Source organism: Takifugu rubripes, chromosome 5 (genome assembly GCF_901000725.2).
Source record: "Takifugu rubripes chromosome 5, fTakRub1.2, whole genome shotgun sequence".
Lineage (NCBI taxonomy): Eukaryota > Metazoa > Chordata > Actinopteri > Tetraodontiformes > Tetraodontidae > Takifugu > Takifugu rubripes.
In genome coordinates this window covers 2,247,560-2,269,765 of record NC_042289.1, presented here as the reverse complement: position 1 = coordinate 2,269,765, position 22,206 = coordinate 2,247,560, and the positions used below count along the sequence as shown (strand labels likewise).

The 22,206-nt window shown below is 41.7% G+C and overlaps 1 protein-coding gene and 1 non-coding gene across 8 annotated transcripts; both read right to left on the bottom strand.

Moving 5' to 3' along the window:
- Positions 1 to 10,038: 10,038 nt before the first annotated feature.
- On the bottom strand, positions 10,039 to 22,181 carry copz2 (COPI coat complex subunit zeta 2). Of its 7 annotated transcripts, XR_003888622.1 has the most exons (12): positions 22,042 to 22,181; positions 17,990 to 18,058; positions 16,998 to 17,082; positions 16,083 to 16,174; positions 15,823 to 15,878; positions 14,774 to 14,851; positions 14,485 to 14,536; positions 13,830 to 13,930; positions 12,974 to 13,014; positions 12,729 to 12,767; positions 11,949 to 11,981; positions 10,039 to 11,076 (listed from the first exon to the last, which is right to left on the bottom strand). XR_003888622.1 is itself a non-coding variant. In XM_003964261.3 (10 exons), the coding sequence occupies exons 1-10, from the start codon at positions 22,057 to 22,059 to the stop codon at positions 11,029 to 11,031; spliced, it is 570 nt and encodes a 189-aa protein (XP_003964310.1). In that variant the 5' UTR covers positions 22,060 to 22,181; the 3' UTR covers positions 10,039 to 11,028. The 7 variants fall into 7 exon arrangements, 3 of the variants coding, with proteins under 3 accessions (XP_003964310.1, XP_011601868.1, XP_011601869.1); XR_003888623.1 differs by lacking the exon at positions 11,949 to 11,981; XR_003888621.1 differs by lacking the exon at positions 12,974 to 13,014.
- On the bottom strand, positions 18,367 to 18,437 carry mir152 (microRNA mir-152). Its single transcript, NR_105400.1, has one exon. It is a non-coding gene; the product is annotated as a microRNA mir-152 (primary transcript).
- Positions 22,182 to 22,206: the final 25 nt, after the last annotated feature.

Genomic DNA, 22,206 nt, shown 5'->3' with positions numbered 1-22,206 from the left:
TCTCTCTCTGTCTGCCTTGCTCACTCACTCTGTCCAATCATTGTCCTGACTATTAATCAGGACTGACAGAATTTGGGGCCCACACATGAGAGAAGGGAGAGAGAGAGAGGGAGAGAGAGAGGGAGAGAGAGCGAGAGAGGAGCACTGCTCCTCTGTCTGTGTGTTTTTCAGTTCAGAGAGAAGGTGGAGTGATGGTGGGGTTGGCATTAATCAAACTAACCCCCTGGAACGGCCTCTTACCACACACACACACACACACACACACACACACACACACACACACACACACACACACACACACACACACACACACAAATGTGTGAATAGACACATAACGGACAGTGAGGCAGATGCTCTCTCTCTCTCCCTCTCCCTCTTTCTCTCTGAGCTCAGCTGGTAATAGAAGTGTGTTCAATTCCCTGTAGAAAGAGGGCAGCTGGCAGAGCTCTGTTTGTGTGTGCGTGTGTGTGTGTGTGTGTGTGTGTGCGTGTGTGTGTGTGTGTGTGTGTCAGAGGACTCAGGCCCACCGGGGTCTGGTCTGTTCTGGCCAGATACCACCTGACACCCATGATCACACACACACTGAGGTAGATAAATGTGACACTAAAATGACGCGAGGAGCCGTGAAAGTGATGCACCGCAGGTGCTGTCCCGCCACACTCTGCTCGGCATTGTGGGACAATGTAATATGGCGGTGAAAGAGGGGTGGGCAGTTTGGAAATATAAAGATATAAGAGGAGAAAAACAGTGCTGGGGAGAGAGACAAAGAAAATGTGATAGTCAACACTCAAAATAAGTACAGAGAGCTCAGTTTGTTTAAATGTGTCTGCTGGAGAATTCCAGGTCATTTAATAACCTGGAATTCTGTTAGGACCATAATTATAAAGTAGAAGTAATGTACTGTCCCCTCAAACTGTGTAAATGAGCAAGAATCGTACTAATGTTTAAATCAGACTTCTGACCATTTAGGCCATCTTATTGCGATGTTTATTTTGATGGATAAACTTAAATACAGTACAACATGTGCCTAAATATGCAGCTAAATGTGACAGTTTAAAATAGAAAATAGCCTAAAATGAAAACCTCAAGTAAATTTCACTAGAATTATAGTCGAATAAACACGGAATAAAAATATACATAAATAAAATCTTCAACTACACAGTGTACCTCATAAAATATGAAATGAATAGACATCAGAGATTAAAACATCTATTTTAAGATGCAAATTGTTGCCTCTGGCTCCCATAAGGCCTCGTCTTTGTTTCTGCACCCTCGTAAATGAGATACTTCAAGATTTTGGGAAGAGTTTGGGCAGACAAACAGGCCCCAGTTGGAAACACACACACACACACACACACACACACACACACACACACACACGCAAAGGGAGAAAGACCACCATGGACAGATATAGTCAGGAATACACAGAAATTAAGGGTCTTTAGTCTCTGCTGTTTATAAATACACCTACTTGTAAAGCCATGGTGCACACTCATAAAGTACACAACACACACAGACTGAGGAGCGCCGCTTTAATTAGCTGCTAATCCCAGGATTCAACTCAGGCTGATTTTGGGGGCATCCACAGATGACAATGGAACGCATCTCGACTCCTTTTGTGCTGCAGTAATTTGGCGTCTATCTGATTCACATCTGACTCTTTAAGATGTTATGTGATGAGCTTTGTTACATTGGGCCTAATTTGCTGCTTAAGACTGTCGTTACTTTTTTACCACTCTGGAGCTAAAATAAAGACGCCAAGCTAGGCTGAGATACTCTCAGGTAAATTGCTGTTTATTGTGTCGCCCTGCAGTCACTAGGTGAGAGTGGACAGGCAACCAGTCCATGGTAATACCAGGAGAAAACTCACAAAGGCACTGGAAGAATCTCCACATAGACCCGAGAACCTGAGTCTAGAATCTAACACCAAATCTTTACAAGGCAACAAATTAACACCAGGGCATGACCAGCTTCAAGGATTCACCAGCACAGCACAAGTGTTGCTCACCAATAAATTAAGTTTAATTTCAATGCTTGTCTTTCATTGTGAGCTTTAAAGGAGTCAGATGGCCAATCTAAGAGGATGAAAGGAGTCTCCTCCAAAGGATAACTGGAGTCAGAGGGGCGAGTGAGGAGCTCTGACATGTGAGAGGAGTGTAGAGAAGATCTACAGCTAGGAGAGAAGGAAGGATGAATAGATAGATGTGTGTGTGTGTGTGTGTGTGTGTGTGTGTGTGTGTGTGTGTGTGCGTGTGTGTGTGTGTGTGTGTGTGTGTTGAATGCAGCAGTTGCCTACGTTCGTGTGAACTCCACACCAGGACTCTGAAGCCCAGCTCAGTTCCTCAGTACTTTGTTAAAATGAAGCTAGACAAAGTAGAACATGATTTTCAAAAGTAAACAAGAAAAGTGGAAACAGCAAAATGTATTTTTGGGAAAAAAAACCAAGAACATGTGAATCTGCAGTTTTAGTTCAGTTTTAGTTAGTCACAAAACATGTTAATAACAAAGCATGTTTGAAACTTTGTTTTTTGGGAAAATGGGTGTCTTTACGGCATTAAAGCAACACACACACACAAACACACACACACACACACACACACAGAGTGACTTTTAATAATGGTGTCAACAGAAGCAGTGGCGACAGTGATGGATGGGGGTGGGACCTACACAGCCCAGTGGAATGACCTCTCTACCAATGGGAAGCCGGCCCTGTGACCTTTGGACCAATCACAGCACTTCCAGGTCAAATGTGACCTGAGGGCGAGCAACGGGACAATCTGTCCATCTGGGAATGAATGGACAGAAAGAAAATGGAGGAGGAAAGACAGAAAGGAACAGAAAGAGAGAGAGGCTGCCATCGTTTCCACCCAGACCAGTGAGAGTCGGAGCTTTTTATTGGCCATGTGGCACAAGTTTCATTGGAAGTGCCTGTGGTTCTGTGGGGTTGGATGTTGCCGAGGAGAGTTTGTTAACAAGTTGTCGACGTGTCATCATCGTGTTTACAGCTTGAATTAATATCTAAGTTTCTTGGTTTTCAGGGAGCCACCACCTCCATGAGCCGAGGCTTTCACACACATCTGTTTGCCTGGAATTAGTACACATGCACGCACATAGACATCATCTACGCACAGGATGATGTCGTGGATGAAGGAGGAGATCAGACTGTTTGAATTACTGCTTGACTCCAGGTTTACCTTCAAACTGCTTCCAGTTGTGGACTGAGCTGATATTTATGAGATGCTGCGTCAGACTTTGTCAGCAGGAATCCAGGTTTCAGAGCCATGTGTTAAAGATTACAGCCAATCAGAGAGGATAACACACAGACACACACACACACACACACACACACACACACACACACACAAGAAACTCAGGACATGTGGATTACAGCTCAGTCACAGTGATGGATAGGTGTCAGGACACAGAATCACACACGCATAAAAATACACAGGTCTATTTAATTACAAAGTCAAATGTCTGAGATTGATTATAAATGAATTCTGGCTCTTTGTGTGTGTGTGTGTGTGTGTGTGTGTGTGTGTGTGTGTGTATGTGTGTGTGTGTGTGTGTGTGTGGTGCATGTGTGTGTATGTGTGTTTACATAGTAGACACGCAAAAGGCAAATCTTAGCAAGTGGTTGCAATTATACACACACACACACACGCACACACACGCACACGCACACACACACACACACACACACACACACACACACACACACACACAGAGTCTAATTTAGAGTCAAACAAGGCCAGATTTGTCCGTCACACTGTTAGGAGTCACCACCATCATCGTGATCATTATTTGAACGTTCTCATAATGACACATCTGACTATACCGTATTATCATAACTGCACATCATAATCATCCCAATCAACTAAATATTAGCCGCTGTAGGAAAACAGTAGAAGTCAGATTTTAGTGCATAACTGAGGGATTAGAAACTGTTCTAATCATCTTATTTATTTAATGTGGTAGAAGATATTCTGTGGTAAATAAGTCACTTTTCCTTGTAATTGTTTCACGAAATTCCAGAAAATCAACATGACGACTGATATCAATAAGTGGACTCATTTCTGTAGGCTGGACGTGGTTATTATAGCTTAGCTTGCTTAGCTTTGGGAACTAATGCTGGAGAAACAGCTGGTTTGGGATTGTCCAAGTTCCAAATGACTCCTGTCAAAGTTTGCCAATTAGTGTTCTGTATCTCATTCTTTAAATCAGAGCAAAACAAGTGCAGTTCTTGAGGGAGACCTGAGCAGGGGATTTGTCCTGCCCAGCTGGCCCACACTTCTGTGCAGTTTGTTGGTTTTGGTCCCAAAATGAGAGTGGTTTATTAAAACCTGGAAACTGTATCTGAGACCACTCAGCAAGGAAAACAGAAGAACGAGCTGCTGCTCACAGCTTTCTCTGTCTAGGGTTTACAGAGTTCACTAGCCTATTAACAGATTCATCAGAATTCGTTCAGTAAAATATTTTCTGTGTAAACATGAAACGTTTGTAATTAAAATTGGAAGCTGATTGTAGCTGAACATCCAACCCACTTTAATATCATCAAGGATTCCGGTTGTGACTCTTTAATAATATCAGTTACCTGAAATTGATGATTGTGCAACTTCAGACTGATTAAAAATACAATCAGTAGTGGGAAAAATCTAATTTTGACATCCTTCCTTTCACTCTCTCTCTCTCTCTTGCATACACACGCACGCACACAATAGGGCTCCCACACACTCACACACAGTTGTCATCAGATGTCAAAGTCTGTGTGTGTGTGTGTGTGTGTGTGTGTGTGATACCAAACTGCATTTTACAACGAATAAGGGCTATTCATGTATTTTTTATTCATGTATTCATGTAAATTGAGACAAGTAGCTCAACTTCATCAAAATGATCACATCAAGTTTTCGAAGATGATGGTCACTGTCCTTGCTGTGTCCGCCATCTAGCGGTGAGTATTAAGTAATGCAGCGAGAAATACAGTAATTATAATAAAATATAGGAAAATTTCTTCAGGGGAAAAAAAAGTATTTTTTATCAGCCACTAAACCAATAAATGTCAGGTTTCTGAGGTAACTTGACATTCAGTGGTTTAAATAGTATCTCGACCCTGGTGTTAGTAAAGGAAAATACGTGACGATTTCGCTTGAGCAACATTAAACTGTGACATTTTAAGGTTCAAATCTCAAACACTGCAGCGATCCTCGGCTTTACAACCCTCAACTCCTCAACTCTGCTGGCCCGTATATTTCATGAACTTGTCCCTATATGTTTACCTTCACACCAGGATAAATGGTTTTCTGCTGCTAATTGCTGCCGTGTGTTTTTCTCTTGGCTCATTTTGTGTTTCTTCAATCAGGGAACTGAGATCCTGTATGAAGCCCGTTTGTTTTCTCAGGCACAGAGGCATCATTTATAATGTGTGCGTGCGTGTGTGTGTGTGAGATAAAGTAGAGTTTAAAATATTCAGCCAAGCAGAGCACATCCTGTGTTTTAGTCATTATATAGATTTACAGTCACACTTAAGTTTAAATTCTACTGTAAAATTTCAGTTTTTGCTTCTTGTCCCTTTATATCTTACTATAATGCTATATAGTACTGTTAGTACTGTTACATGTTTGAGGAAGGCACAAATAGCACCTCAATGTGTAACTAATCGTGTGGTTTGACACTTTACACACAGAGTGATTCATCTTGCACAGCCCAGATGGTCTTTGACCACAAGACTCGGGTGTGAGCACAGCCGTTTGGCTCAATGTGCAAAATCTGGTTTTTATTTATTTTGTTACAATTTATTTAGAATACAGGCGTACAGGCAAGCGCTGAGTCTCTGTTTTCACTGAATGAGGAATTATGGCGCTGGGAAACCTGAGTTTTCACTCTGTGGGGCTGATCCGCACAAAGATTTGGCTCAGAAGCAAGATGATGGTCGTTGGCATTTGTTGAAGTTTTGAAAGTCAACCACAAATGTTCCTAAAGTCGGTTCGGTGGTTGCACAATGGTTTGTTTTCTGGACTCAATGAGCTCATCAGAGTTGCAGAATCTTAAGAGAAAGGTTTGGATTATTAATGTTTATATGTCAGAGTTTGCAGCTAACAGTTGCTAATAGATTCTGCAGCCACTGCTTGGGCAGCACAGCCGCACCATTTGGAAATCACAACGCATTCTTATCTCCTGTCAAATAACTTCATCTAGCAGCATTCCAATCAAATAAGAAAGCTAATTAGCGCTATTATCCAAAGCACCTTCAGGAAGTTTACTAGCTGCTCGGTGTGGAGGGTCTGTGGGGGTTCAGACTTTTCCGGAGGGTCCTGGAGACCACGACTGCTGGCTGTCGCTGGCGGAGACCCTCCTGCTGTCATTCTGTTCCTGGCGGTGCTGGACGCCTGACGTTTTGAAGGTGCTAATTAATATTTACAACCAGGCTTCCAGCTGGAGCCTGGCTGTAGAAAAATAACATAATTACATTTCCACATCACATTAAAGGTGATGGTTTGCAGGCAGAACATTTGGTCCAGCAGAGACCGGCCTAATGGCAGCCTGAAACGCCACCTACACATGGAAATCTTACACCACTGCTTTAGGGCCCAAACCCAGATTCAGGCTGACAGCAAGAAGCCAGATGGAAACAAGAAAATCTGTCTTTGTGTCACATCCAAATTGTTGCCATTTCTAACCTTTTAATCTACATCAAGTGTGGTCATTTTTGTTTATACAGATACATTACAGAACAAATCTTATTTAGGGACAGATATTTTGTAAAGCATAGTCACTATACTTGAATATATATATATATATTTATTTTACTATAGTAGATATGGATATCTTAAAGCCCCAAAGCCCAACAAATAAAGAATAAAGAAGATATAAATAAATAAAGAAGAATCCTGTTTTTACTTAAAAGCAAAAATGCAGAATCTAGTGAACAATTCAGTCACTTTATTTAGGCTACGCTTCAGTATAAGGTTCTTTGTTTAAAGAGCGCACACACACACACACACACACACACACGCACACACACACACACACACACACACACACACACACACACACACACCCTTACCTCCCTCTCTCACTCTCTCTCTCTCTCTGTTTAAGTGCAAGGTCTCTCTATTATTTTCTGACCCTCCCACTTCTCTCTCTCTTTCACAAACCCTATGCTACTTTTCCTTAATTTTCTCTCTCTTTCCCTCTCTCGCCCTGTCCCTAGTCCAATCCACATCCAGTGACATCACATCCTTGTTGCCCAATCAGCGGTGCACCCATCTGTCACTGTCAACGTTCTGGCCATTCAGGTGCCATATGATAATTCCTCTCACCCAATGGTGGTGAGTCCAGTCTGGAGAACTTCTATATAAACAAGGAGCGCAGCGGGCGAGAGGCAGTTAATTCAATTTACTAACCTTTTTCATCCATCCATCCATCCATCCATCCATCCATCCATCCATCCATCCATCCATCCATCCATCCATCCATCCATCCATCCATCCATCCATCCATCCATAGATTACCAAATCATGACATAACAGCTGACATGCACACACCCACCTGCTGCTGAACTATTTCTGCCTGGTCAGGTCAGCAGCCAGTAAATCGACCCATTCTCCCTCCACCTGAGAGCAGAGTTGTCATTCTACAGGAATCCTTCAAGTTCTGTTGCCAGATTTGTGCCATTGGGGGTTTAAATTTGAACAATGAATCTTCTTAGCATCGAAATCAGATGTTTTCCCTCTCCTTCGGCGACATGGACTGGTTTGATTTTGAGGTCAGCACCATCATTAGATCCACTGTTCTCATTTATGACTATTATATACTGGAACATCTCACAGAGATGATAACTACGTGTCAAGAAGACTTTCATGGAAGGAAAAATAGGAGGTCAATGATTCGCACAGGTCATCGTATATTCATGTCACCATGTCAAACCTAAAGTTATTAGTCCTTAAATAAAATGATTTAAAGAGTTTAGTTTATACTTGGCTGCTTCACTCTCACTGCACTGTTGAATTAATTAACTGTAAGAAACTTTTCATACTTATATCAGTTAGTATGAAAGCAATGGGTTGTAAAGTGAAAATTTCCACCTCATTAATGCGGGTATGTAAGCATACAACATTTGTAAGGTCCAAAAGCATGAATTGGGTGTGGGACAAGATAGAAATGTAAATATGGTGAATACGACTTGTTCTCGGGTCAATGCTAAAAGCAATTCAAAATCAAACTCAGATGGCACAGATTCTTCCAATCACCTCTACAAATTTTCTTTATTTAGCTTCTCACTATAATATGAATGATGTTTTATCATAAAGGTTTGATAATTACATTGATTAGACCTTGGGCAGCTCCTTTACCACTCATACTCTCACAAAAATGCATCACTTTGTGACATATACTTTTATCCTAATACTTTTATCCTGATGGTAAAGCTGCACATGTAGACAGTAAATATGCTAAAATTCCCAAGGTGGTTGGTCTTGTGTTGTCCTGATTGTATGTATACATGTGTTCCTGCCCTGGCAAGATGATTGACTTTGGTTAATAATTGTATTCATTATACTTTAAGTGGGCAAAATGTATTATATAGCTTTATAAAAACAAAAGTGACTATAATTTAATTGTGAATTTAGATTAATTTATTGTCAACGTATGTAAGCAGTGACAATGTTTTGATTGGTTGTGCAGTTTCATATTTCTACCACAAGAGGGAGACACCGGCGATGCCGTTCTGATGGCGCGTGTTGGTCGTGCGGGTCAGCCTGAGTAAAAAGATCTACAACACACATCATCCTTAAAAACCATACCAAGCACACTTCATATTTGTACCCAGCAAAAAAGAGACGATAAATTAAAAGTGGGAAAAATCAGGGACTCTCAGTTTAACCCGATTTACATTTTTTTTAACAGCATCTTGTAATGACACTCCACGGTGATCACGGTGCCAGTTAAACCAATATCATTACACCATATACTAACTTTAACCTGCCATCAATGCGGATGGATTTAGATCGAGGTAAGAAGAGATCCAAACGGATGCATTCACTGCTTTATCATCCGGCCACAAATATACATGACTACAGGTGCGGCATTGGTGAAAATGAGGAGGTTATCTTGATGTACCGCGGCAGTCGCGGTACATGCATGGCCATGACGCAAAAGTTTCTTTTGAAAACGTGAATTGAGCCACACATTTGGACCCTCACGCATCCTGATGCGCAGCCGGGTCACAAATAACGACCGAGTGGTTTTCTGTTGGCGTCTGATAGTCCTCCTATTTCTTCTTTCACAATGAGCAGATGCTGGTGCTGATGTTGGGCTTATGGTCATCTAGGACTCTCCTCCTGCTGTGTTGTGGGTTACGTGCAGGGAAACAGAGTAACCATGGAGATGTTATACTGGAGCACCTTACCTGTCATTTCAAACAGGATGGACCGTCTTTGGCGAATGTCATTATTCAGTCTTGCCTTAAGCAGTGTTTAAATTATTGTTCTATTATAAAAAAGAAAACGGAAGCACTTTTTTCAGTTCAGTAAAAAAAAAAACCCGCACAACTCGACATTTAATAGTACGATTTCTTTAGAGGTCATCTCGTGTAAATTGCGAAATAATCCAAATAAAACCTATATAATTCTCCTGAGTTAATAAAAATTGGGAATTTGGATTTCACCCTTTTTAATAATATTATTTACCAGTAATAATATGGAAGTTTCAGTTCTACTACGCTTTTTTCCTCCCGTAGTTTTATATTTCTACCTTTACTGAACATCTGTAGCAGTAATAACCGATAACCAATCACATTCCTCACAAGATAACAGTAACGATTGGCTGACACAGCTGGACCACGTGTCATGCTTCTGCCAATATCATGCTGGCCCCGCCCCCAGCAGTAAGCGCTAATTAATATTCATTAGTTGACCATCTGCATCGTGATTGGTTGAGAGGTGTACCCTCCCCCGCGCGAGGTAGGAAATAGACGAAAGGGTTTATAAGAAATAAAAAGAGCAACGTTTTCAACGTATCATAAACGACCAACCAGAGAAGTAAAGGAGTCAAAAATACACTTTTATTAAATTACAAAAGGCAAAATGCAACAAGTCAACAACTTCCAAATGTAAACGAAATAACGACTTTGGTTTTGGATTTATTTTAGTCTGACAAAATATCTTATCTATATACATATTCAAAACTGTGAAAATATTCATGGGTTGAGGGTTATATTATATATTTTAGAATGTTGCTTTGTTTTAAAATATAATTTTATATGTATTTTTCCCCACAGTAACTGTATTCATAGAAAACACTTGTTGGGCATTTAAGGAAATAAGGACAATTTTCATTTGTTTGGTGTCAAACATTTTTTTCCTTCAATTTCTGAATGTGAAGCTAAAAAAAATAAAAATAAAGCCCGTGGAAAGAACAAACTGTAAAACAGAGTTAATCACTGCACAACAATGAGCCTGAACTTTGCAGCATGAAAAAACTTAAAGTCTAGTACCTCACTGAATAGGGACAAGCAATAAGATGCATCCCAGGCAAACAAACCAAAAACTTTAAACAAAACCAAAAAATCATACCAACCAAAAAGTATTAATAACATAACCAATTCTAAAATTCTTAAAAAAAAAAAAAAAAAAAAAGTGAGCAGAACACAGATAATTAGTTTTGTGTGGAAAATCCTGCTCAACCTAAACAAAAAGTTAAAATATTCTGGATGGCACTATTCAAAACTAACATTACTATTTGTAGCTAATGCATAAAGTTGCATCTTCAGACATGAGCTGTGACGTTTACATTCATTTCCCTGTGTCACCAAATGTCTATGTGCAAATGTCGACTACGTTCCCTCGCTACCCAAATAAATTACCTGCATTTTAAAGACACAATGTTACATAATCCTCACAGAAACAAGAAAAAAAAACCTGGTTACACTGAGCTGGTTCTCTGGTTGGTAAAGAAACCCATTGTACTACAGACTTCCTTTTAGAATGTCACAATTAAAACTAGCTTTGGGAATAGAAATAAATGTAACTTTTATTTTAGTATTGACCATTTAATCTGCTCTTTGGCTGACTGCAGAACCTGAAAAATAAACAAAACAATAGTAAATGCTAATGATTTTTTTTAAAATGATGATAATACATAAACTTACTAATTTAAATATAACACCATTATATACAAATATTAGTTAATTAGAACCACATGCATAAATAACAAGACTATTCTAGTGCATTACGTGCATAATTCGAATCGTACTAAGATTCAAAGAGTACATGTTTTGTTGCTTTTATTTTCATAGATTTGTAAATTAAATATTGTTCTCCCCACAAAAACGGTGTTGCAGTGCCAATAATTGGCCGCTAGATGTCACTGCAACTCTACAAACAAACTAGTTATTAGTTAGACTATAACGAAACAAAAAAAGGCTTACTGTTCAAATTGTTTCTGTTTGTCACTAATCAACATAAATATAAAATAGAAATAAATGTGTGAAATCTAATTCGAACGTTCATCAGCCTAATTGAAGAATTCGTTTAAAACCCTATGTTGTTACGTGTTTCAACAACAGGGGGCGCCTGTAACCACTCAGGCGCAGCTCAGGGAGGCTGGGAAATGTCTTATCTGACAATACGCTTTACTGACTAATATTCAACAGGTTTTACACACCTAACTACGAGTCACAGTACACAGTAATGGCTAATGTACGGGTTTGTTGTTTGTTTTCACACCTAAGGACTGCATTTGAGCAGAAGAGTTTAGCAAATCTGGACGGAACTAATCAAAATTAGTGGCACAATGGCTGAAAAATGCATACGAAACATACACTAAATGCAATTGTAGATATGCATAAAAACAGTTCTTTCACAGTAAACTATGTGTCATGGATGATGTGTGACATGTATAGTGACACAGCAGGACAACAGTGCAAGGCTGGGAGGTTAGTAGAGACTTACGTTAGTGGTGAGAGCCAGTTTTTCTGATATGTGCTGTCAGGGTTGAAGCAACAAAGAAAAGCTTAGAGAAAAAGTCATCTAAATGATTGAGTAGTACACACTTTTGTCTCACGCAAAGGAGAAGCATTTATTTTAAAGATCTAAGTAGTAGAAACCACTTTGTGGCGTGGTAAAATGACAGGGTTAAAGAAAAGTAAAACTGTATGGAGGGCAATAATGGTTTTAGCAGTTTTAATTAGAATGTTCTGAGTTTCTCTGTCCAGTCTTTATGAAAATAAATACATATTTATTGGGAATTCTAACTCAGAACTGTTCGTGCAGCTACGCTAGTGAGCACAGTGACCTGCGGCATTAGCATGCAGCTGAGAGATAGATGTTAATGGGGATCAGGCAGATATGCTGAAAACTGAGCAGGGTGAGTGCAGACGTGTTTTCTATAAACAGTATAGCAGTCATAACATGAGAGGTAGCTTCTTACACACATGCACAGACAGCCAGCTGTCAGCGTAGCAACAAATCTCAAAAAGGCTGAAAACAGGTTTGTGAAGGTTCTCAGTCATCCAGGTCAAGCTATTACTGGTGGTTGAATCTTAGCAACTGGACTGTTTGAGTGTCTTGATGGTGCTCCACCTCATCCAAGATAAGAGGATGAGAGGATGAAAGGTCTAGTTGCTAAGATTCAATTACCCGAAAGTTTGTTCAACTTGTGTTTAACTTTGAGCTATGCTAGTGTGTGTGTGTGTGTGTGTGTGTGTGTGTGTGAGTGTGTGTGTGTGGTACCTGGGCAACGCTTTGTTCAGATAATGGGTTTTCATCCGCCTGTAAGGAAAACTGTCATTACTGAGGGTATCAGGGACAAAAATCATGCAAGATCTATGATAAATACGCGGGCATTCACGTTATCGGCAGCACCCACATCTTCCAATCAGATTACAATTTAAATTGCACTTCGGGTTTCATCGCATGACAATGAAGCCTGGCCCTTCCAGAAGCAGGCACTGGCACTCTGACCACTCTAAACACACCTGTTAAATGTGAAAGCATCTCCATTCCACACACAACAACTCTGTGGGTAGAAACAAAATGGTAGTTTCGGCTGCACACAGGAAGAAGCAGGAAGAAGTGAAAGATGAAAACAAAAAAAAAGCTAATTCAAAGCCACACAATAGAAGTTGTCGTACATGCTGCTACCCCATATGCTGCTAATTAGACAGAAGATCATGGAGCATCGGCGCTGGGGTTCTGTTTGGGCTCAAAAACGTGTTAAAGCTCCAGGGTGACATCTGCTGGTACACTGATATTAAAGAGGCCGTTCCAGAACAAGACAAACCTGGGTGTGAGGAAGATGATGAGATGCCATCTTCTCAAATATAATAACAAAGTACATTTTTAAACGCGTGTCATGGTTTGAATTTTTGAGTACACCTCGGCACCAGCTGACACCAACAATTAGAAACTCTGACCAACATCGAGTAGGTCCAGGTTGACCAAAGATACAGTCGAACCCATTGAGAAGCCCAGTGGATTAATAAAGTGTAGGGAAATCAGCATTTATACCGGACTTCCATAGGATGACTGCTAGTGACACACAGGATCAGAGAGGCTGATAACTGATTAGTACTAGTCAACAATGATAAGTGTTCCAGGGAATTTAGTAGTTGAAGTTAGATCTTTGTCCACACTGAAACGTTAGCCATGTTCACAGATTTTTCACAGGGTGCACAATCGTGCTCCTCCGGCAAGAAATCTCTAAAAAGAAAATGAGTCTGTGGAGTCCCACTTTTCCGCTGGCTCCTCCTCTGACCAGCCTCGCCATCGCCTTCTGCTTCACCTGTCGCTCTCATCCATTCACTCTCTTTCCTAGTTCTCTCTCACGCTCACCCTCCATCTGTCTACAGCAGCTGGCTCTTGTCTGTCTGTCCTTCTATGTTACCGGTGATGTAATCAAACAGGACGAAGCCATAGGCTGGCTCTGACACTTCCTGTCACCGAGGGGAGACAGAAAAGAGACAAAGAGACAGAGAGATAGACAGGGAAAAGATGAGGAAAGGGTATGAGAGCGGAGCTGTGAGAGGCTCCAGGAAGAGAGTCACTAGCCATGTTTACATGGACACAATTGATTGAAATAAAAGAAGACTTGTGGGACTAAAACGATCGGCGCTCACGTTGATCAGGAGGCAGCAGAGAGAAGGTGGAACGTGAAGCGGTATGTTTCTGCAGGATCAGTGAATGATCTTTAATATCTCATTAATATTCATGAGCAGCCGTCAGCCGATTGGCCTGTTGGCCGGGAGACGTTGGCATAACAACACCCTTGCCTGTCCTGCGCATGTCGCAATGAATTTATTCGGATTAACTGCTTGATGCATCTATTGAATAATCGGATCAAATGAATTTGCATCCATGTAAACGGCGAAGCTGGAATTTTCCGATCGGAATCATTTTAATAAGATCATAGAAAAGCGTAAATGTGGCTGCTGATTTAGCAGGAAAGAACATGGAATCAAGAGTTGGACAGGATTATCAATCATCTTACCCTGTAGTTGACCTTCTGAAGAACCTGCTGGGGGTCACTCTCCAGAATGACCCTAGCAATGGGGAAAAAGACCAGTATTATTTCCTGGCTTTCTGTCTAAACAACGGTCCAGACACACATTTCCATAATCATTCATCCAGTTTCTGTTGAACTACACTAATTCCTGATAAGGATTCCAGAGGTTTTACTTTTACACATGTACACTCAACAATGTTGAAGGGAATTTTATTGATTGATGGGATGTTAAATCCAATGCGACCACAGAGGTCCGGTGTAAAATTTGCCTTACCCTCCATCAATGATCTCATCCACGATGAGGAACACTCCTTCCATGTTGTCAAGTAAACCCCTCCGCTCCACGTTTTTCCTGCAGAACCAGAGCAGCGATTAGCCACGTCCCCGCCCTGGTCCCCACCATTTGCTTTGATCATTCTTTGATCGTGTTTGTGACACTATGACTGCAACATTCGCCATCGATCTCCCAATGTTGTGCACTGAACAGGAGCTTCTTGTTTGATATGACAGAATGCTGCATGCCTGCCCTGCGTGCACTCCATCGTGCGATCGGGCTACAGTCTACTAGCACACATTCTGCACACTCTCGAGCCTCCTTCCCACTGGCAAGCACTACAGATCCCTGCATACAAAAACCAGCAGGCACAAGAAGAGCTTCTTTCCCATCACTCTCCTGAAGGGCTGATAAGTTGGGTCACCCACCTTTCTGGCCATTCACCCACTTCTCCCAATAAGGACATACTTATCCTTCCAGTTTATCTTTCACTTGCATTTTATTTACACGCTACATTATTTCATAATTTAATGTCACGTGTATCTCGCAAACCACATTTTCAATATTGCTTTGCTCTTTACATCCCACTCAATGTGTACTTGTCTTGAATATTATGTCTTATTTGTATATTGTTGTCTCTAATGTACAGTTTGTGTCTAGATATTACTACTTGTCTATAAGAGTATATTCCTATATGTGAATATATGTTGAATATATAGAGGCTCAACAAGCCACCTCACACAGGTTCCTTGGGTATGTAAATATACTTGGCATATAAAACTGTTTCTGATTAAAGTTCAATAAGGAAACCTGCTCACTACAACTGGGGCAGGATATTCAGAAGGCAAATATTCACTGCTGCTCACATTCTGCATTACTCCCGCATCGGTTCCCATAGTAACCACATCAGCTGCTGCTTGCTGATGATTTAAGGTACAGGAGGAGGCACAGCTGGATTTGCCCACTGCCTCATAAAATGCTAGAAATGCTAATATCACATACAAATAGAACATTTCTGAAGTTGTTCCTGGACATGAAAGAGGACTCACCTGAAGATCTGACTGAGAGACTCAAACAGGCAGTTCAGTACTGACATCAGCATCAGCTAAAGATTGGATAAAAAAAGAGATCCATTAGAAAAAAATACAAAGAAAAATCATGGGAAAGGGTCACTGGCCCGTGCAGTGGGCCACAGTATACATCATAGCCTTGGATATTGAATATTTTACATAAAATGAAATAAAATGTAAAGTCTATATGGCTGTATCTGTATGCATGTCAGTAAAAAAAACCCCAGAAATGACAATACCTCATTCTCCTGAGCGCTTCCCACCACATAAAAGAACAGATCTATACTGTTCTTATAGACAATGGTCATCCCTTCCAGGAACGCGATCTCATCTGCGGACATGTCAGAGGAGAAGGATGGGGTGGGGTTAAAAAAAGAAGAGGAGAGACACACTAAGTTTTACCAGCACACGATATTCCACTTTCAAAGACATAATCCAAAATGAAAAGGAAAGAAAAGAACAACATTGAGAGTGGAGACGAGACTCCAGGGCCCAGCCTGGCTGAAAAAGGGAGGTGAAGAAAGCAAATGAGCAGGAGGATCAATTAGATTGGAGAAAAAAGGAGAAAAGAGAGAGGCTGTAGGGCTAGCTGGAAGGATGGGAAAAACCAAGGGAGCGAAAGGAATGGCAGGACAAAGGCAGGGCGAGGTGGAGGGAAGGAGGAGGCATATAGCATAACATGAGAGGAGAAAGGAAGACAGAGGAGGAGGAATGCAGGAGAAGCTTGGAACAAAAGAGGGAATATAAAGGTCCCGAGAACCAGGGCAGAGACTCAGGTGTCAGGTGTGAACCATCCCGCACAATAGCATGTTCCTCTGCATGGACGTGTCAAACATTAAATGCCACGCCATTTTCCAGCCGCTCTATCGTCACGCTAGCATGACCCGACTCCTCCGCAGCTCTACAGTAGTGTGGAAAACACTCAAAGCTGGTATCACGTTCGGGTCTTGAGCTACTGGATGGCAGAATGAGGAACAGTTGACACCGGAGATGTGTGTGAGAGTGGAGCACAATGGCTGGAGTGAGCAAGAGAGAGAGAGAGAGAGAGAGTGAGCAAGAGAGAGAGAGAGAGAGAGCAAGAGAGAGAGAGAGCAAGAGAGAGAGAGAGAGCGAGAGAGAGCGAGAGAGAGCGAGAGAGAGAGAGAGATTCTTACTGTCTGCTTTATGTGTCTTGTTGAAAACTTTCTTCTCAAAGTTCTTCTGATCCTTCATGGAGGGGTAAAACTCATGGTCATAGTACTGTAACAGACAAAATAAAAGCAGTTGAGGGTCTGTGTGCATGACCCTAAATATATTGGACCATTTCAAGCAGCTATCTAATGTAATTTCATTATTTATGACCACTCATGACCCAGAGTTTGATTGAGTGTGGCAGTGTGGGCTATTCCCTTGCACGATTACTATTGCTTTCATGTGCAGCCTGTAACCAGAGCTGATGTTTGGATGTAAAGTTTCAGTATTGGATTTGAGCGCCGCCAGCCTCATTGTTCTCCTCTCCAGCGTTTTACAGCTGAATCACAGCTGGCCACAAAGAGCGCGGCTGATCTTCCATGGCGGTTTACGGTTGTGCGGAGTGAGGCTGCAGAGCTGCGTGAGGCCTTGCTTCGGGGGAAGTCGAGCAAAGTCAGTCATGAAAACTGTCATTAACGGCCAGTTGGAAGTAAGAGAATATGATGTCATAAATGAGGAAATGAAAGGCACGAAGCGTCAGAAAGAAGTGAGCTCCAGGGTACACGTTGTCAGTCACAGAATTGTGCTGCATTGCATTATGGGCATTGTAGGCACAGTTTTCCAGACACAGAATTTAGGCATTATAACACTCTACATGTCCACATTAGCTACGACTGCTAAATGTGTAACACAGCGTGGTGTTCATAATTTTCTAACTTCTGGACACAGCCTAATTTCTACTTTTCCTGACACAAATAACAAAGATTGCTGGTTATTCCAATATCCCTGTTGTCAGGTGAAATCTTTATATCCTCCAAAGTTGGTATTTTTGAGTATTTTAGGACATAATGTACAGATCAACCCACTAAACCTGACAATTAATTCACTGTCCGGGAGTTAAGTCAACTGGAATTCCGACAGCCTCGACACCGCTTGTTGAGACGCTTCGTCGTGCTCGTCGATTTTTGTGTCTCACCTTGGACAGCAGTCTGTTCCCATCATTGTCCAGAATGAAAAGAGCCTTCACCGTGTACAGGGAGGGTTCCTGCAACAACAAACGGAGATCATTGCAAATATTGCAGCTCTGCTGAGTCACCTCAGGGAAACATCGAGGATTAGGAGAGCTCTGTTCTCCAGAACGCCACAGCTGCACTCACAGGCATTCCTCCTACATCTGGCTGTGTGTGCTATCAGTTTTTAATGTACACGTCAATCCTGCTTTTGCAGCAATGGCCTGCTTTATATTCACTCCGACCACTTGCGTACAAAGGGGGGCCACAGCCCAAGAGCACACTCACAGTCATCTATATCACCATGAAGGCCGGTCACGGAACCAGCGAAGAGGATTCAGACCCGGGACAAAGTTCTGTTATGCACTGACTAGCATAGACATTCACAGTCAGAGTGTATCACAGAACTTAGCCCAGAGTTTCAGCAGCGTCTGGAGGAACCAGACACTTTCAGTAGTTCGTTCACGTGTTTCCCACTATCAAACATGGCTCATCTGTGATCAGCCCAGGGTTGGAAATCGCATGGGGTGGGGTGGGGGGGCAAAGATGCCATTATACTGTTTAGCAGAAACTGTATAACAAGGCTGCGTTAATTTTTTTTCTATTGTTAGGCTATTAAGAGCAATTGGAAAGCAAACAGTTTTTACTAAAGTAAAAGAAAATGCACGTTGTGCAGATAAAGTTATGTGGCACCCTGGGGGCCACTGCGAGGTGACAGCGCTAAGCACTACCCTGCCCTGCTGCTTTGAAGATTACATTTTGTAAAGGAAATTTATCTTCTCATCAGGTTTAAATCCAAAATCCTGTGAGTTGAGGATCTGTTTCTGCCGTTATTAAATCCAACCCCACTTTTAACTGTGTCACATTTAACCTCATCGTGTATATAATCCAGAAAACTGGATCAAAGCCAGGCTTTGAAATTATATCAGGCGCTAGTTGCCGAACCTGGGGAACCGCACTCTTTCTTGCCGACTATATGGAGCGGCACCAGTTCAGCGGTGGATCAAAGCACTGTGAAGACAATGAAGGGATGGTGGGGGGGACACAACAATATGGCTTTTCCTACCTGCGTCTATAAGTAACACTACAACCGCACTGTGAATATGAGGCGGGGGAATTATTATAAAGTAGATAAGAGGAGTCTGCGTCAATGAAGACTTTGAAGATCAGGAGAAATGATATAAAACATTTTAAGTATTGCTTGTGTTATTAGTTGGTTCTTTTTGTTCTGCAGCATTTATCTCATCTGTGTGCTCTACCATTTACATGTAGTGCACATGTACACAATATATATGACAGTTTGTACATTTGAGCTTCTTCAAACTTCGCGTGAGCATCTGCTTCCTGGCCCAGCCCTGTCCTCAGGGGAGCACCTCTAGACACTCACTCACACTCACACACACACAGTCACTTTAGCAATCAGGCATGTGAGTATCTTGAAATATGCTGGATGCTTAATCTCTAAATTGTAAAAGATAAAAAATACTGCAGAGTTTAAAAAGCCCATCTCATCTCTGGGAAAATCTAAATGTCAAATGGAAATGGAAAAGGATAAGCTTCTTTGACCACGCTGGATCAACGTACCGGGAAAATGCCCACCAAAAATGCCCAAACTTGCCATTTTGTTCAGGATAACGACCTCTTTTGTGCATGTTTATGGTCAACTGGTCATTCAGACAAAACCAGAAGACTAAATTAAATATGTGGAGAAGGTTAAATCACATCAAAGTGTCTTATAATTTGGATTTGGCATTTATATAAACAGTGACCGATTTATTTTTGAAGTTTAACCACATTGTTGGAATTAAAACTATAACACGTTCTGGTCAGTCGTCTGATGCTATAATAAGGCGACAGTGGTTTTCTTTCAGTGTTCCTACCGCGTTGATTAAAGTTCCTTACATGATGGGTGCACAAACAATCATATAGCATCCATCTGCTCAGCTTTGCAAAACAAAGGCCACTTTTCTTTTTTCCCCTTCCTTTGTTTTGAGCAAAAGGTTTACAGAAGAAATAAAGTATTTTATAGTGAGCTTGAAAATATCCATACAGACCCATTAAAGTTTAAGTGTGGCATAGGCGTTACGAGAGAGTTACGAGACAAACCAAGACTGCAAACAGTAAAAAAGAGCAAACAGTTTCCACTGAAGCTGGTGAACTGATTAAACAGTCAAGCTGCTGCATATTACGATGGTGGACTGCAGGCCGTTGCTATGTAGATTTTGTTAGCTTTAGAAGGAGCCTGGATAACTGCTTCTGTCTGTCTACTCAGCTCTGCTAACTAGCTGGCCTGATCAAACAGGTTTGCTACCACTTAGAGTAGAAAACATCCAAAGACTAGAATCTTTCCTCAACCCCACCGTCCCCACCCCTTTATTCGGCAAATGCTTGGCCATTAAAGGTCATCCTACCAAGTTACGCTGAAATCCGTCCAGCAGTTTCTGTATAGTCTTGAACCCTGGCAAAGAAAATAGGACCTTCATATCAATGAGAAAGACATTAGGGAATGTAATTTATGCACACAGGTGTGACACACCATCAAATACTCACTCATTATTATGCTTTAATACTTTATTTTCCCCCACAAAAAGAAGAAAAACCCTTGCATTTGTGTTTTTGTCTTCTTTAACATTTTACATTGGAAAAAGTGCAATTCCTGTTAATCATCTATTAGACAGAACAAATATGAAAGCCAAATGACACCTGAGGGGACAGAGAGGCTGCACAGTCTGGCATTTGTTTGACCATATATTTAATTTGGGATAATGGTTGCTTAATAAATCCAGAAAGTCTAGGTTGCACAGTTATCACCATGACATTAAATAAAGCAATATAATGGTGCATCTAAACATAAATAACTTCAGCAGCATTTATAGTATAATATAACATCTGTTGGCTGAGGTGGAGCTGCAAGCTGAAGTCATTAGAGTTTATACAATAAATGCAAAGTTTGGCGGGGTATTTTTCATTTAGGGTTGGATCAGGGATGGAATAATATTATAGATGCATTTTGTTTCTATTAAAACGACGGAGAATGCCTGTGGTTGTGCATGGTAGCTGTTAGATGATGTATGAAGGCCTACATGTGGGTAACCAATATCTTGCAAAAGAGCTCAACAGCGGCAAATAGAGGTGATATAACAAGTAAAGTCGTATTTGAGTATTATTCTGCAACACTGACACAAAGCAAATATGAAACAGCACATGGACAGGCAGAGGGTTAAAGATTGAGAGCGAGGGGGAGAGAGAGAGAGAGAGAGAGAGAGAGAGAGAGAGAGAGCGAGAGAGAGAGAGAGAGAGAGAGCGAGAGAGAGAGAGAGAGAACGGTGGACGTGGCACCTACTCTGCTCTACACGTCAACCGAGCTCTGCACACATACTCAACACAAACAGACGTTTGAAAAAAGCTCAGGACTCCATTAGTCAACATTCTACTCCTGTAGAAACCTGAAGGATGGAGTCGCCTCACTGGTCCAGTCTACTTACATATTCCTGCACGGACTCAAGCGCCGTCCTGTTGCGCTCTGCGCCGGATTTTGCGTGGTTAAGTAGATAACAGCTGTGGCTCAAACCAGTCCATTGTAATGGAGTTAACTTAACACCCTCATAAGTTGCACCGTTGCAGCCAGCAAAGCCAATCTGTTCCAGTCCGACACGCAGAGAGGAAATAATAAAAGTATTGCTTTTAAAGGCGCTATCTGCATGTTAAGCGCTGTGCTCGGATTAAAGGCCCGGCGCGTCCATGATCAATCGGCCACAGTCATGATAACATTCACCCAAATGAGTGACTTTGCAGGAAATGTACCGTGGATCAGCTTTATAAGCATTTTTTGCGGCATTCCTATCCCTATTTCTCTGCTGCTCCTCTACAGCGCGACGCACCACCGAAACTGGCACAATGCAACAAATGTACCGCACACAGACAAAACAGTGCAAAAACAGCGCGTAAACTGCGCGCTGTCTCTTCCAAACTGAAAATGTCTGCCTTTCCAGTCTGGGGAAAATCGGCAGAGGCTCACCGGAGACGAGGAGTCCATCGTTGTTGCCGCCGCCGTCGCCGCCGCCGCTCCGTGTGTTGACGTGGACAGCTCTGAGCTGTCACGCCGAGAGATCTGCTCGGCCTTTTACGGAGGCGCTCGGCTGCCCTCCCGAATGCTCCACCTCCTTTCACAATACGAGTCTTT